Genomic DNA, 16,785 nt, shown 5'->3' on the forward strand with positions numbered 1-16,785 from the left:
AATGCGGGCCAATCAATTGTTCGAGAGACCATAGGGGAAAACATATTGCTTAGACCTTTGATGGCAACGTAAGTAGGAATATGGTCACTTCCGCGCGTTTCCAAGTCAGTAAACCAGTAGACGCTCGAGGTAAGGCATCGCGACACCAAAGTAAGGTCTAGGCAGCTGCTATACGACGACCCTTTCAAGAAGGTTGGACTGCCATCGTTCAAAAGGCAGAGGTCATGGTCCGAAGCAAAAGATACAAGAGTCTGACCTCTTGAATTGGTTCTTGTACTTCCCCAAAGTGGATGATGGGCGTTGAAATCCCCTGTGATAATCCAAGGACTGGAGGTCGACGTCAAAACATTTCCAAGCCTTGTGTAGTCTAAACGGCTTGATGGGGAAATGTAGCCGGCGACGAGTGTGAAGGAGAGACTCTTCTTCTTTATGCTAAGGCACACATACTGGTTGTCGTCATGAGGAGGCACGGCCTGGGCCACGTAGGTGAGCTCTTTGCGAACATAAACGAGGACCTTGCTGATTTTGTCACAGGTGGCGGAGGTAAAAGCTTCGTATCCTGATAATCTGAGGATATTTTTCACGTTTGGTTCACAGATGACTAGCACCGGAAACCGATTGACATATACAAATTGGCGAAAATCAGAAATACGTGATATCAGGCCTCTCGCATTCCACTGAAGAATTGAGGCATTCTTGACGTCTTCTTGAAAAGGTCGCCTCTGCAGAAGTGGGCGGGCCATGTTTCTAATGTAAGCTTTCAAGTACAGGAGCGAGAGCATCCAGTACTTGTAAAGCGCATCGAGCAGTCGAAGTTTGTGCATTTCCCAAAAGCGTGCGAATCGCAGCTATTAATGACTTCAGCAGAATAACCACCTGCACATCCTGTTCAGGCAGCTTGTCGGAAGCAAGAGGTACGTCCGATGAAGGAGACGTACGTCGCTCAAGCTCAGCAGGTGGGCGTGCATTTGGCAGTGCAGGCCAGGCAACGTCATAAGCACTTTTCTGGGCTTCTTTGTCATTCAATACGTTGCGTCTGGTCTCGCGCAAGGACTGCTGTTTCTCAATTCGAGATGATGACGCTGCTGGACTAGATTGGCGCTGAGGGGGGTTTTTCGCGTTCTTTGGGGAACGTCTGCGGTGGCGGCGGGAGCGTCGTTTTTTCACAGAAACGGCTGCTTCCCGGTGCGTAGAGCCTTCCCTTACCATCTCCTTAAGTATACTCCACTCCTTCTTGATTCGGGGGCAAGTTTTCGATGTGGCTTCATGAGATCCCTTGCAGTTTCGGCACTTAAATTCAGTTGCTTGGCAGGATTCCGTGGTATGGAACCCAGCACAGCGTGCACATACTGCAGCGTGATTACAAACACCTCTGACGTGACCCAACCGAAGGCACTTGTGGCACTGCAGAGGTTTCGGAATGAACGGCTTTACGGGGTGGCGAAAATGGCCGACCTTGACATTAGATGGTATGGTGTCGCCCTTGAAGACTATCTTCACACACCGTGAATTGCCAATCCGAGATACCTGGATGATGGTACTATCAGGAGTGGCTGTCTTGACTAGGATAGGCAAGTCTTCATTCGGTATTGCTACATCTACGTCATAGATGACGCCTATCGCTGTATCCTTGTCGACAGTAATGTGGGAGCGCACTTTGATCCCGTTCAGATCGGTTACTGTACGCAAGATGTCAAACGCGGTTGCATGCGTGACATCTACGGCGAGAATGTTCTTGCGAGTGTTAATTCTTATGTCGGTGATTTCATTGGGAACTAATCTTTCAAGGAAGGCGGAGACAGCTTGCCTATTCAGATGCCGCAGATTGTCCGAGGATACCACCGGCATGAAGAGTATGGCGGGGGCTCGAGGACGGCTCATGTTCTGCACTGTAGATGTACTTGCAGGCGAAGGTGTCCTGAGGCTCCTCCGCTTCGCCTTGCGGCTTCGTACGGCTTCGAAGCCGTCTTCGGAGTCTTCTCCGCTGGCCGAGTAGAGTTCCGTGCTGTCACTGGCGGCATCGTCCATTTCACTGTTACGCTTCCGCGACGGCACCGCGGAACGCGAGGTCAGGTCGGGAGAGAACCGGGCAGTGTCGACGTTCATCACTGCCGGCGGGGGACCGAAGTCCCGTAGCTAAAACCGAAAAAACAGAAAATCAGCAGGAGACGGGAAAGCACCAGTCAACTAGAGACACACTTCGTCCAACGACGGCAGAAATGCTCCTGGAGTGTTCATATAATTGCTGTCGCAATAAGAGCCATGGAGCATACGGGACCTTCAGATCCCTTGTCGATTCGGTGAGATCGAGATCAGGAACGAAAACGCCTTGCGCACACCACAGCTTACGCTTAAACATTCACGCTACACGTTTGTCACTACACGGTGAGCTTTCACAAATCGTGTTATATATCACGCAACGACATGTGTTTTGAATATTATAACCTTGCAAAGCACAATTATTTAGCTTTATTTTCGTATTTAACACGTTGTCCCCATGATCATACATTAAATAACAAATTCACGTATAAAGCCTTGTAGAAAGGCACATTTTTTTCCCCGACCCACAAGAACATTGTGAAAGCTTTGAAGGCCATGCTGCTATCAGTTTCATGTTATTGAATGCTAATGTTTAATCCATGCACAAGTGGTTTAATAATAAAATTTTTTCAGTCCTTTCTTAGCAAACAAAAACATTTCACATCACAATTTCTTGATACAATTACTTTCAGGTGTCTTCTTTAAAAGACAGCGCACAAAACAAAACCGGAGTAGAAGAGAATTAATAGTCTTCTTCTTCCTGGGGTTTTACGCGCCAAAACCAGTTCAGGTTATGAGGCACGCCGTATTGGAGGGCTCCGGATTAATTTTGACCACCTGGGATTCTTTAACGTGCACTATAACGCAAGCACACGGGCGTTTTTGTATTTCGCCTCCATCGAAATGCGGCCTCCGCGGCCGGGTTTCGATCCCGCGATCTCTTGCTCAGCAGCGCAATGCCTTAGCTGACTGAGCCACCGCGGCGGGTAGAATCAATAGTAGTAGAAGCATTTCAAGTAGTGGTTAGGTAAAAAATGAGAACTACTTCAACACGGATCCCAAAGATTTCATAAGAAATAATGCGTTTATAACAAATATATGAGCAATGCAGAAAGGATGGGGACCTTTAACGTCGCTGTCTTGGGTGCGTCAGCCGATTTCACATGTTTTCTGTTACTTAATAAGTGGGTGCAATGCGCTTAAATACTACGCGTCTTTCTCTCACTGCCCCAAGGGGAAAATCCAAAATTTAATTCCTTTACGTTTCTGACGTGCCTGACGTTCTGGGAAGTGCCTTAGTGCGCACATTTTGCACAGAGAATTGAGTAGAGAACACTGAACTATGGGCTTCCACTTCAAAACAAATGCTACGTCACGAAGGATTACGTGGCTGTCGTGCTCCGATATCGAATTTTCGACAGCGTGCCTGAGGTCTCTTGCTTTCCGTAATGGTTTGCTCAGCATCAGACGCACAGAGACTCTCGAGTACGCAGTTGACTTTTCTTTAATAGCTTTTCGAATTTCACAAGTCTCTCGAGGCAGAATGCGTCAGAGGATTTGAGAATCCCTGTTCGCTTCCCTGGCGTTTCACGATCAGGCCTATCAAAATTGCAAAACTCTGACCTTTCCTGAAATGTTGTGTCCTTTGTAAACCAAGTTACCGTAGATTTGTTATGTCCACTGTCGGCGTCACGCTGGAAGACAATGACCGGTAGTAAGTATGTACAGTAAAGAAATGACCATGCGTTCAAAAGATGGGAAATTACACAACACTCTACAAGAACAAAGATAACAAACAAATTTAGTTTGCCTGCTTACGAACATCAGTCATAACATGTTGAAATATGGGAATAAGACACATTTGTAACTTACATACAGCGTGCTGCCTTTCGCACACATGGCTATTCCATAGTTCGCACGCGGAAAATGGGCGCGTCGGGGGTAAACGCAGCTGTTAAAGACTTCACGCTGTTGTCCGTAATGGCGGCAATTCTAAACCGCCTCTGACGCACGACAGGAATTCTGCTGACATTAATGGGAGCCTACAGCAGGTACAGAAAGCAGAATGCGTCGCTTAAAGTAATGACAGGGGTTGTGAGAAGCTTAAATGTAATAATTTCAGATGACGCTGATGTGTGTGCAAGGCATTACCGATAGATCAAATAGAAAAAAAAAACAATATCGCAAGAATGAGCATCGTTTTTGTGGCACAAAATTACTGTCTCATGGTGGTCATACACGTGGCAATGCCATGCTCAGGTGACGTTATGTTCATAGCACTTAGTGATGTATTCGAAAAGTGGTGGGGCATTAACTAGTTACATTTGTCTTGTCGCTGATGAACGGAACAATATGATGATGCAGAACAGGAGACACAAATAAATCTATGCAGATTTTTTACGTACCTGCTACATGCCAAAGGTTTAAATAGAACGGTGATATGACATCTAAGCATCCTTTAGATTTAAGGTAACAATCATTACGCACTTTATGGCCTACTGGGTGTTATTTTATATTATCATGATTTTAATGTCTGACTCTCTGCGTTGCAATAAAGGGACAATAAATAAAAATATTAGGTCGAGCTAGATGGAAAGATTAGTCATCTGTATATAGCAACAAAGTCGTCATTCGTACTGAGAACAGAGCTGTTGTAAGAGAAAAAAAATCAGAAAAATGAGAAATAAGGCGCCAACCTATTGTGGACTATGGTACTTCTCCTGTCATGTCACTACTGATGTATTGCCAGGAGAATGTCATAGAAGGTGGTCACGTGGAAATTACGTCAGCTAGTGCGTTTTGGTGTGGGCCGTTCAAATTGAGAAGAAGCAGTGGGGCCTTCGGCGGTAATTTCCTACTAAATAAAGTGTTATTTTGTCAGACAGAAAACGAGCATAGAATTCAATACGAATAATCTATGGATGTACCTTGACTTATTATATTCCTTTAGTGTCCCTTTAACCAAATGCCTTCCCCTTATCTCGTTTGTGTTTTAAAGGCTATTTTATGCGACTGACCTTATATCTGCACCACTCGGCTAGACAAAATTCCACGACACAGAACGCGGAATATTCTGCTGAGAAAGCTACATTTAAAAACTTTGAAGTTAGAATTTGTCATGCTCTGATTTATTTGCTTAACAGTTGCACGTAATACCCTCTTTAGTAACATAATAAATTGCATTACTCTTCAGCACGAAACATGAACCGCTTGTATAATCTTGGTGTTGGGCAGACTAAGTGTACGTCTTTTAAAATATGGACACCTTCAGCCATTAAAGAAAGAAAAGTATACGTGTCGTAAATCCGCATCCGCACAGATGTTGACTAGAATTAGCAAGCACAATATCAGCACTATAGTGCTTCTTCAGAAGGAAGGATGAAAGGTTTTAATACCTTGCTCTCATTATATGTAGAAAACGTAACTGCTTTCGCATATCAAAATAGCAGACGTACATTCGCTTCAAACAGCAATGACAGCCGTCCCGATTTTCATGGCATAACCATATCTCGCACTGTTCAAAGGAAACACTGACTTGGGCAAAATTTGCATAACCCATAAACAGCTGGAAGGGAAAAATTGGCATCTACCCGAATTGTAGCACGAAAAGACAAACAAAACCCATACGGGCTTCTCAGAAAGAAACCTTAGCCGTTAAAGAAAAAAAACCGTCCCTGGCCCAGGATTCGAACCCTGGACTGCGGCCTTTCCAGGGCGCTCGCTCTCCCACCTGAGCTAACCAGGAGGCCAGCCGATTGCAGAGCGAGGGCGAATTAATCAACAACTCGGGGCAGTGGGAGACTGAATGTGACAAATCAGTTTTCCACAAGCTCGCAAGGTGGAAGAAAGTCAAATGTTCTCTTTCATGTATTTCCTCTCCTTGTGGGCTTCCGCAGAACTGATTTTCCATAAGGAGCTGTGGCTGAATAGGAGGTTTTATCCATGTTGAGTCATGAAATTGGTCTTGTAAGTTTTACTTCAACTGATCGCACTCTAAAACCCCAGAAAAAATAACAACCAAAGGCAACAAAAGGTTGTCATTATCAGCGCTTGGTGCTTTACGACGCGGGAAATAAAGTGAAGACTAGGACAGGAAAGAGCGTCTCTCGCCGCCAAGTTTATCCATAGCAGACAGGTTTCCTATTAGAGGGAAGGCGCCAACATGGGCAAATACTTTTGCGCACCGCATATGATTATGCAGATCAAATTGAGAAAATAATGCTTGTTCTAACAGTCCAAGAACTGTTGCTTAGGCGAAAGGCTCCGTAGGAGACCTAGAAGAACAGGAAGCAGGGCCCACTGCTTAGGAAATGGGACATGTCAAAACTTAGATTCGAGTGACCCTCTCTCATGTCCTGGTCTTCAAATTAGGGGGTTTTACGTGCCAAATCTACCATCTCATTATGAGGCGCGCCGTAGTGGCGGACGCCGGATTAATTTGTACCATCTGGGGTTCTTTAGATTGCACCTAAATCTAAGTACATGGGTGTTGTATGCATTTCGCCCCCAACGAAAGGCGGCCGCCGTGGCCATGTCCTGGTCCTAATGACTTTGTTTTGTGCTTTAGTAACATCAATGAGTGTTATCAGTAGTTGAGGTAACTGCCTGGTTATATACATTTTGTCCCAAAAAGGTGCGTGGTGATAAGGTCACTGCCATGATAGTGTAGCATTATCCTGCTTATAAGCAGGATTTGATAGAACTAATGAGCGCCCGAGAGAGAGCGAGGATTACCTGAATTTGCTGCAACCATGGCTACAACTTTCTGGTTCGCTTGCTTGGGACTGTATAATTTATGCCGCGTCCTTTGGTATTCAGGATGAGGCCTACACGGCTTGTGTTTGAAACTCATTAAGAACAGCTCGGAGACTTACGGATGATTGCATCCGCAGTTTTTCGAAGCTTTTCAGCGTCACTTCACCCCAACTCCCTTTACTATGTTACACGGCTTTGAGGATTACATCGAAGGCCTTCCAAATAGCTCAGGTGATTCGCCCGATTTGCCTTCGGGCAATTTGGTATCGGTCCGTACACATTCGGAAGGGGTTGTAAGTTTCTACAATTGTTGGAAGCCGCCAACAACAACAGATTTTGCGGAGTTTCTCCATGACGTTGTTCTAAGCCTGTAAGTACCACGTCGGTGCTCTCCTGCAATAAGGTTCCGATGAGGTCTCATCTTTAAGCGTTCAAAAAGACTCACAAGATCCAATCCTGTAAACATATAACTTTGTAAGGTTGAGGGTTCGATTTCTAGCCGTGACGGGTGCATTTTGATGTCAGCGGATTGCAAAAATCGCTCGTGTACTTATATTTAAGTGCGCGGTAAAGAACGACAGGTGGATGGATGGATGGATGGAAAAACTTTATTATGGTCCATTCGGTCGCTCGATAAGAAACTGTGCATTTTGGAGAAGCTAGACCTCTTAATTTTTAACTTGACGAACAGAAGTGTGTATATTCTGCCAAATTTACTCTGTAATGCGCTTTATTACACCGCGATAACCGGGCAGAAACAAAGAAATGGTAAACCTTAAATAAATACCTAAATTAACATTGTGCAACTGTGCTTGGCAATGCAGGCACAATAGTGAGGGTCAAAATCCTTGAACAATTGTGATATCACTGTGCTTACGTTTATGGCGAAGGAAGCGAGCCTGCCACTCAATAAAAAAAAGAACGATCAAATAAAGCACGTCGAAAAACCGATAGCCAGTTTCGAAAATCAGAAATGCTGCTGCTATCAAGTAATTGTGAAATCCTGAAATTGTGAAACCAGGTTTCAAATCCTTTTTGCGCGAGCAGAATTGCGGAATCCGTATTGAACTGCAAGCCGATTTAGATTCCAGTGAAAGTAAACATGACCTGCCAGTCAAGAAAAAAATAAACAATGAAAGCACGATAAAACTCTGATAAATGTATTTTCTTCCTCGTAGTACCAACAATCAGCGACTATAAAAACAACGTGATAATAGCAGCTGAAATGGATCGGACGTCTAAACTGTAAGCCATGGGTTTTACTTTAAAGTGAGATTGGTGAACTTTAAAACAAAAGCCTGCTAGGAAATAATGGAAGCGTACCTTGCTATGCTGTGCATATGTGAATTCAAAATTTTTTGTCGTTCAAGCTGTCAGCTCTCCAGATTGACAGTTAATGGGTTATCGAAACGTTGCATCTTGTGTAACACAAACGAGGAGAAAATTGTTCATTCCTAGGTGTTCTTACAGTGTTCACAATTTGCCGTTGAAAAAGTAGAAGACATTTCCACTCGCATTAGACTCGCTCAGCGTTTCGTTTTTATTATGGGCCTGTGTGATCGCCTTTGGCCACGCAATATTGCCATTTTGTGCTCATATGCTCAGGGAACCTTCTTGTTTCAATGCGATAACCTTTGTTAACATATTGCACGTACTTCCCGGCATCCATTTATGTCTGAATCGAACTGTTCTCCTTTTTCTCCAACTTGTGTCCCTGGGTATGTGCCAACGCGTATGTGCCGTTCTTCATAATAATCGTCATACCATATAAAACATAGTCGCGAAATACATAATCATTACAATATATATTGCTAATCGCATTTATGCCGTTAGTCATGTCGTAAGGATGGATGCACCGCCAATTCTTTTCTCTCTCTCTCTCTCTCTCATATTGCCATTGATCCCTTTTCTTTCTCAATGTAGGCCAGCTAAGAGCCTCTCCAAACATGTTTTCTACTATACCAGGGTTATTACCTCGAACATACCCTCCTCCTCCACGCTCTGTTCTCGCTCGTCACCTCAGCTCAAGAGGTCAAGCATGACGTTCTCTTAGCTTCTGATAATGAAGGTGTCGATGATTTCTGTCGGCATTTGGCATCTCCTTCTAAACGGGGCGGACACAAATGACCACATTGCCTGCTTGAGCTAATCACGTTTTGCTACATCTGTTATCAGTATAGTATTTTGCCTTTGTCTCCTTGATCTCCTTCCTCATTTAAAATCTCTATCTCATTTTTGAACCTGTGCCTGTAACAAAACTAGTTATATCCATCCCTTCCCTGTTATTTTTCCACTATACTCCAAACGTTGCTTGCTTATATCGATCGCTGACGAGTTAACGCTTCATCCATAAATCTCAGTGCTTTTGGGTTGTGGAAGTTTCATACGGTCCTTGCTGTGCGTTGTTGCCCGTTCTGAGTGGACTTGGCGTCATCTGCCATCTGCTACTGTTGCGTAGAAGTGGAGCGTGAAACAGAAGTGAAAGCGAAAGCTTAGGAAGCGGAACTACCGAAAGCGAAATTCAGGAAAGTCGGAAGTGCAAAAGTGGAACTACTGTAACTGACGAATCACAGAACGGCGGCGCACATCAGGTGTTGGCGCTACTAAGCAGAAGCGGCCCTGTACCATGATGGAGGGGCTTTAGGGTAGACAACCTGATGCTTTTTTTTTGGTTTACCCCCTACCTTCATCTCTTCATATTCCCTCTCTCTACTTGGAGGGGGCATTTTAAATCTTTGGTGTATAGATCTAGAATAGAGGATGTTTGGACACTAAGATTGGCAGCAAACATGCTTCCCCGAAATAATGAAATACTCTGAGCACCTCTCTGCATCAAGGGATATACAAATAGGAGCTACGGTTTAACGACGCATCGCCTTTTCATGCTTTTCCTCTGGATTTACATATTAGGGGAGGACAGAGTGGTTGGCTGTCTTCCCCACGTTCGTCACGAATATTTATCGTAAATATCCTTTCCCATAGCATGGACGATACCATACTGATTCACGCAGGACGAACGTGTTCAGACATATTCACACAGCGTCTAGTTATGTTAAAGGTAAACGATTAAAAAAAGAACCATTGATGCTCGCCTCTACCGACGAAACCAAGAGAGAATAGAGTGCACTGGAAAGTGCCGATAGTTGTATTATTCTCGCTACACACGTGCGAGCGACAGCCCCGGAAAAGTTGTCAATACAGTGATGCCGCCTGTGTGCTTGTGTAAAAGAGCCGTGTATACTCCACTCGAATAAGGGCTCTGCAAAAAGCCGATTTGTTTTCCAAAGTTTTGCGCATGGTATGCACACAAAAGACCCCTAAATATGTATTTCTCTCTTTCTCTCTTTGTCACGCTGCAAGCCGCCGTCCTCGAAAAAATAGAAGAAGAAAAAAAAACTAGTTTTCACGGGCAGCGGTTTTTGACACCGTCTGAGAACGGTCTGAAAGTGTCCTTTCTCCATGAGCTGTTCCGCACGCCGCTCTTTCAGTGACTAACCTTATTGATGTCGTTTGCGTTATCTTGTGCATGCTATGACGTTGACTAAACGGTAGTTCGCGTGTTTACTGCAATCTGAAGATTGCACGCTCATGCATCTGACAGAGCAAGCTCTGACAGGCAGTGTGCACGAATGAAAAAAAAAATATCCACTGAAGCAAGAAGACACCGGTATTAAACGAAAAATAACCGAATGGAAACCTCCGAAGTTGTCACGCTCACCCCTTATTCACAAAGACGCATTCTGAAGAAAGCTCGTGCCCTCGATCTGCAGTTTGGCGAGGAAGACAGATTCTAAGCAGTGCGGGGCAATCAAGTAAATGATCTCAGAACAGATCAACATAACATACGCGCATATGAAGTGCAAATATTAAAGCGCACAAACTCAGGTTGGAGGCATACTATGGTTGGGTGCAACGTTCTTGTAGCTTTTTGCCTTGAAATCGTGTCCTCTAAAGCTAGCGTAAACAAATTGTTTTCTTGCCTCAGGCACTCGTACGAGAGCAGACTCGCGTAATTTTTTTATGCTTGGCGTTAAAACGAAATTCTGCCGCCACATAAGCTGGGTGGGACGGCGTGGAAAGCTAACACGGTGTTGTTTTCGGGCTCAGAGGCGACAGTGAGAACAAGGGTGAAATACATCAGAGCGATAGTGCTGCCGGCACGAAAATTCCATGCGTGTTTGCTCTCAATGAACCACACAAGTAAACCTTGATGAATGCAGTAGCTCCTTTGTTTAAAGTAACGCTTTTTTTTGGAAATTCACCCAAGGTTCTGTTCAATTTTTGAACATTGCTTTTTCGCAGAAATTTTGCCGAGTGTTTCGCTTTACCGATAATGATGTCCATACAGATTGTAAAAAAAAGAAAGCCTTTGTCTGCTAGTATTTTAAAGTAACCATTTGAACTGATTTTTCCTTTGTTTCATGTTTCCATGTTATTTCATTGCGCTCTTGTTGCTTACCGCTTCTGAACAGTGCATGCCTAGGGTAGCCTTCGTTAGGCAGTTGCATCTACCTTTAACCCATTCACCTAAGACAGTGTAATCATAAGTAAACAATCTATATATGTAGCAAACAGCCGAATCAAAAGAAGGCTTTGAATCTCCTCCTAGAGTTTCTAAATAAACGTTTCTACAGCAATACATTGCTTGAGTGCTAATCGCATTATCATGGACTGTCATCATGAGATGGGCTACACTGATTTTGTTTTTAATTGTTGGCACCATAAATACTTTGGGTTGCTTGAATTCAGTGACTTGAATGGCTTAGCTCTCAGATTTTTCTACCACAACCACCAATGCTTCGCATCGCACTTTAAGTCAGGGAAAAACATTTATTTATTTATTTAATTATTCCACGTATCCTAAAGCACAAAATAACATTGTAGAGGGGAGTGGTAAACAACTCAACAGCAATTGCGAAAATATGGCAAGGGAAGAAATATGAGTGAGAGCAAGCTGGTTTATACAAAAGCTTATCAATAGGTCAAATGAAAGGAAAAAAGTCGAACCGTCACAACGCAATAAAGAAGATTTAAAAAGATAAAAGCCCCTTTCTGAAAGAGAGATGGTTGAACGCGAAGCTTTCCCCCATGCAAATTGAATAAAAGTGAAAATCCAAAGCCCATGACCACGCAACGAACCCAAGAAATGCTAAGCGACCCGGTGCGATGCATATGAGATTTGAATGCTTGTTTACGATTGTATTCTTTGAACGTTGAAGTTGAATGAAGACACATATCGTTAAGTTGCACAGCCCTTATTTTAGATCATGTAGTCGTTCATTACACACACTCACAGTTTCACGGACTGCATGCCGTTGCCGATACACGTGATCGGCCTTACGGGTACGATCACGCTCACGCTTAGGTTCGCGTACGGCAGCTTGTAATTCTACCGCGCGCTGCACCCGCTGCCTGCCCATGGTGACGGCAGGGAATGCATTGCGTGACGCGCGTAATGCAACGCAGATACATACAGTTCGTCTAAGTCGCGTGGCGTGGCATTTCCCATTGTTCTTATAGGTACAACTGCCAATGTAAACTGTAGTGTTCTAATTTTGTGCACGCAGATGCGCAGATAATTCCATTGTGTAACTTGGCTTTCCTGCAGTGCGTTTTCGGCGCTCACGGACGAATCAGTGAGACATAGAAAGGTTCGCTTCAAAAGAGCTCGTAGGAACACACGCACACGCAAAAAGACATGGTCATGTGGTACACCAATTGCAGCGTAAAACGATAACAAATATTGTCTGAACAAGCGATGATACGTGATAGAAGCAATGCTAGCGCCAGTCTCGTGACCTGTGCTTAATGCAAAAAAATACATAAATGTGCTTGTGCGACAGGATCGACACCCAACTTTGTTAACTTGGTCGAATCGTAATGTATGGCATGTATGGTGCAGGGATGAGTTCTGCGTATAAAAATGATGATAGTTGACTTGTTGAAACATAGATAAACGAAAAACTTTTCAAAGGAGTGAGAAATGCGACATTGATAACCTACATTTTAGCAATGGTATACTATCTGAGCGACAATAGTTAGCTACGACAAAACTTGTAGCATTCTTCTGGAATAGTTTCAGCGCATTATTTTGGTTATCAAGGTTAGGATTCCAAATCGCAGTGGCGTATGCCAATTTAGAGCGGACAAAGGTTTTGTATGGAAGCAGTGCGGCAGGGTTATTACTAAAATTTCGACGTATATATCGGAATATTCCATGAACACTATTACTTATAATGTTGATTTGGGTTTTACATGTCAGATCGGAGGTTAGAGTGACACCTGTGACCGATTGTGATTGTGTATCTGTGCTCCTTTCTTTCTCTATCTCTACTTTCCTGTCAATTTACCTCCCCCTCCCCTCTCTCCCCAGCGTAGGGTAGCAAACCGGATCTTCCCATCTGGTTAACCTCCCAGCCTTTCCCCTTTCTTCTGTCTTTCTCTCTCTCTTGATATCGATAACACGAATTGTGTTCAAGCATAGAACTGCGAAGTTTATAAACTGGAGGGTATCCATGTTTGGGGAAGGCACACACTAATTTGTATTGGTTAATGCCTAACTTCAATAACAATTTATCAGACCAACATATTAAACTATCTAAGTCAGACTGTAGTACATGACCATCCCGTTCGTTACAAATATCTCGATATATCACACTGTCGCCTTCGTAAAGACGTATATTAGTAGAAACACAACATGGTAAGCCAATAATGTACATTAGAAAACGCAGCGGGTATAAAACAGAGGCATGAGGCACACAAGGTGTAGCGCATATGAGATTATAATTGTGACCGTTAACAGTGATGTCCTGAAGGCAATTAGCTAGAAAGAATTTTATCCAGGTGAACAGCTTAGAAACTAAGTCACCAGCTGAAAGCTTTACCATAACTAGAGCGTGTCTTGCTCTCTCAAAAGCCTTAGAAAAGAAATCCAGGCATATGCAGCCAGCATGAGAATTTCTCTCCAGTACAGTGTGCAAGCGATGTGTAAAATCAGTAATTGAGCTTCATATGAATGCGATCCTCCGAAGCCGTGAGGAGCTGTCGCAATGAAATTATTCGAGTCTATATTGCTGAAATGCTACTATAGAATTTATGCTCCATATTCACAGGGAATGATCGGTAATGAAGTGCGTCGGTAGTTAAGAGGGCAATGTGTGTTACCGTAGTGATTAACTGGAACTACATTCCGAATCCTGCAGTCTGATGGCGAAGAGCCATGGCCAAGTAATTGCTGAGAAATCTTAGTACAAATTAGGGCGGAATACATCATTGTTTGTTTAAAAACATTCGATCTAATGCTGTCAACGCCGCATGAATACAACAGTTTCAAGGAGTCAATAATTTCAGCAATCCAGGCAGTTTGTAATATAAGAATATACATTGTCGAAAAAGTTCGACAGAAAAACGGCACAGGAATCCTTTGGTTGACAAGAGCGCAAGTTGTTGGAGAGCACACTTTTAAATATTTAAACTTGGATTACGCTTAAGCTTCGCCTTAAAGAGTGGAACGCGATAGCGTTTTTGGACGCCCTTGACTCCGACACCGACACCGTATTTTCTGCAACATGGGGCCCGATCAAAATATAGAAGACTCGGTTTTCAACATTTCCCTGAATGTTTCCTAGAACCGAAGTAGAGCGAAACACCATCAGAATTGAAAGATGCTTAAGCTTCGCCTTTATTAGTGGAACGCGATAGCATTCAAGGATCCCTGGCTGCTTATCAGGCTTTTTTCTCCTGTATTCAAATTACAATCCGACGCTATCACGTCTGTAGGTTGTGCTGCAGGTCGTACTTTATTATTTTTCTGACAGATTTTACTTTGAGAAATTATTTTTTTTTCACTAACGCCTTGCGCCACGCGAAGTGCTCGCCCAGTCGGGGTGGTTCGGCATGATTATTTCCTCCTGACGCCGACGCCGAATCTTCTCCGACACGCGGCTCTTAACGCTATCACGTTAAAAGAGACTGACCAGGCTCTGTGTGTTCACTTGGGTCCTCGTTGAGGATAATCACATGCGTCTGTTCACCTTTTACAACACTCCAAAATTTCTTTTGGTTGTTACATAATAAGTTAGGTGATGGAAAATTATAAAAAGACTGCTTAGCTGCACAGGCGGCATTAAGATAGTAATTCTCAACTTTAAGACACGCCTCCTAGCGTTCAGTATTGTTACTGCAGTTTCACTGCGCAATAAAGCCACCTCATTTTATTACAGAGCCGTTGAGAAGCATTAGTAAACAATCATTGCGCATCACTGTGAGATACTACGTGCCTGGTATGAACGAGAAGACAGGAAACCGAGGAGCCGATTTTGATTAGTAATACCTTACGAAGCCAACAAACAACACACCAAGGACAGCACAGAGGAATGAAGTGTACTTATTTTAGTATAATAAATGATGAATTCATAGAAATGAAAGTAGATGAAAGAACAACTGGCCGCAGGTAGGGCACGAACCCACGTCTTCGCCCAGTGCGACCGATGATCTTACGAATTGAGCTACCGCGGCGCAGTTTTCATATTCCCTTTGAGGGGTATTTATGGATAGGATAGGAAAAACTTTATTTGTCCAGCGGTAAGGCTGTTGGTGCCCGGGGCTAGGCTGCCAGGGTCCATCGCCGGAGAAAAATCTTTCGAGATCCTCGGCAATGGCCTGGCCCGCTGGACGGCCCACTCCTGGTCCCGGGTGCCTCGCTGAGGAGGGCTGCTTGCCATCTCTCAGCGAGGCGCACCGCTTCAGAAGGTCCTGCTGTTATCTTCCCCTTCCTCTTGGTCCTTCTTCTTCAGGGCGTTGACATTCCCAAAGTATATGGGCCATATCAGCCCGTTCGTGCTCGCACCACGGGCAGCGGGCGACGGGTGCAGCGCGGGCCACAGGCGGTGCAGGTGATAGGGGTTGGTGAAAGTGCCCGTCTGCAACACGCCTCAGGCGACTGCCTGGGACGCCAGCGCACAAGCTCACGGCCTTGGCGACGGATGTGAAATAACTTTTTTGTGGCAGGCGTCACGTGTACGTGATCTTTATGGGGAAGGCAACTGGTGATAAACCCACACATGCTACCTGAAGGCATCAGTGTTGCGGGATTCGAGCCCTTGTTATGTAATGAATGAGAAGAAAGGGAACAGAGGGGCCTGACTTTTATTAAGGCGAAAGCCTTATATGCCTCATCGTTCAGTAGACCTTCAGAGTGCTCGAGCGAAACCGCGTCGACGACACGAAAGGTACAAAAACTATCGTCATCAATGGCTCATACCCCCTCAAGCACTCATACCCCCGTAATCAAGCAAGATGAATGATAAGATTGATCTTAAAGAGAATTAAGTGGTGACTTAAGCGAGTTAGAGGCAATATAATTAAGATGATGACTAAATGAATTTAGAGGATGACTAAACGAATTAGGCTAATTGAATAAGAGGATGAGTAAGCGAATAAAGAGTATGACTCAGCGAATTAAGAGCATGACTCCGCGAATTGAAAGAGATGATTAAGCGAAGTAGACTAAGCGAAGCAGACAAAGCGAATTAAGGGGACGTGTACGTCATGCGCCCCTCTTTGATGCATTAGCACATGGGCTTTCGCCTTGAAGTCGTCTTAGGGATAACATAAGTGACTGTGATTTCGAAGTCATATCTAAGAAGCCAACTAACGAAGTCACCACAGACTGTCTTGTTTGTTGGCTTTTATAATTTCCTGGCAAGCATATGCCAGGCAAATGACTTCATTACTAGGCTGTAAACAATTTCAAATTTTTCTGATCGTGTCGAAGGTAGACGTGATGAGAAAAAAATTCCATAAATCGCTCAGGTTTTTGTAAGGGTCGAAATTTGCCTTTCGTAATCAAGTTATAGGTTCGTTATACGTTGGACACATAGAGAGGAAAAGGTATGCTAAAAGGGAGGAGCAAATCTGGTCACTAAGATATGGAAGGTATGTTTTAGAAGACAAGAGATCTGGGTGTGACGAAAATAATAAAATTCAGCG

General features: G+C 44.0%; 1 protein-coding gene across 1 annotated transcript in view; it reads right to left on the reverse strand.

The window, feature by feature from the left end:
- LOC119463675 (translation initiation factor IF-2-like) overlaps nucleotides 1-16,785 on the reverse strand; it is a 70,763-nt gene that overhangs the window by 12,300 nt on the left and 41,678 nt on the right. The window contains exons 2-3 of the mRNA XM_037724499.1: nucleotides 1,808-2,136; nucleotides 448-567 (exon numbers count right to left, since the gene is read on the reverse strand). Coding sequence (XP_037580427.1) covers nucleotides 448-567; nucleotides 1,808-2,136 — 449 coding nt within the window. The remainder of the gene's footprint in view (nucleotides 1-447; nucleotides 568-1,807; nucleotides 2,137-16,785) is intronic.

Source organism: Dermacentor silvarum, chromosome 9 (assembly GCF_013339745.2).
Source record: "Dermacentor silvarum isolate Dsil-2018 chromosome 9, BIME_Dsil_1.4, whole genome shotgun sequence".
Lineage (NCBI taxonomy): Eukaryota > Metazoa > Arthropoda > Arachnida > Ixodida > Ixodidae > Dermacentor > Dermacentor silvarum.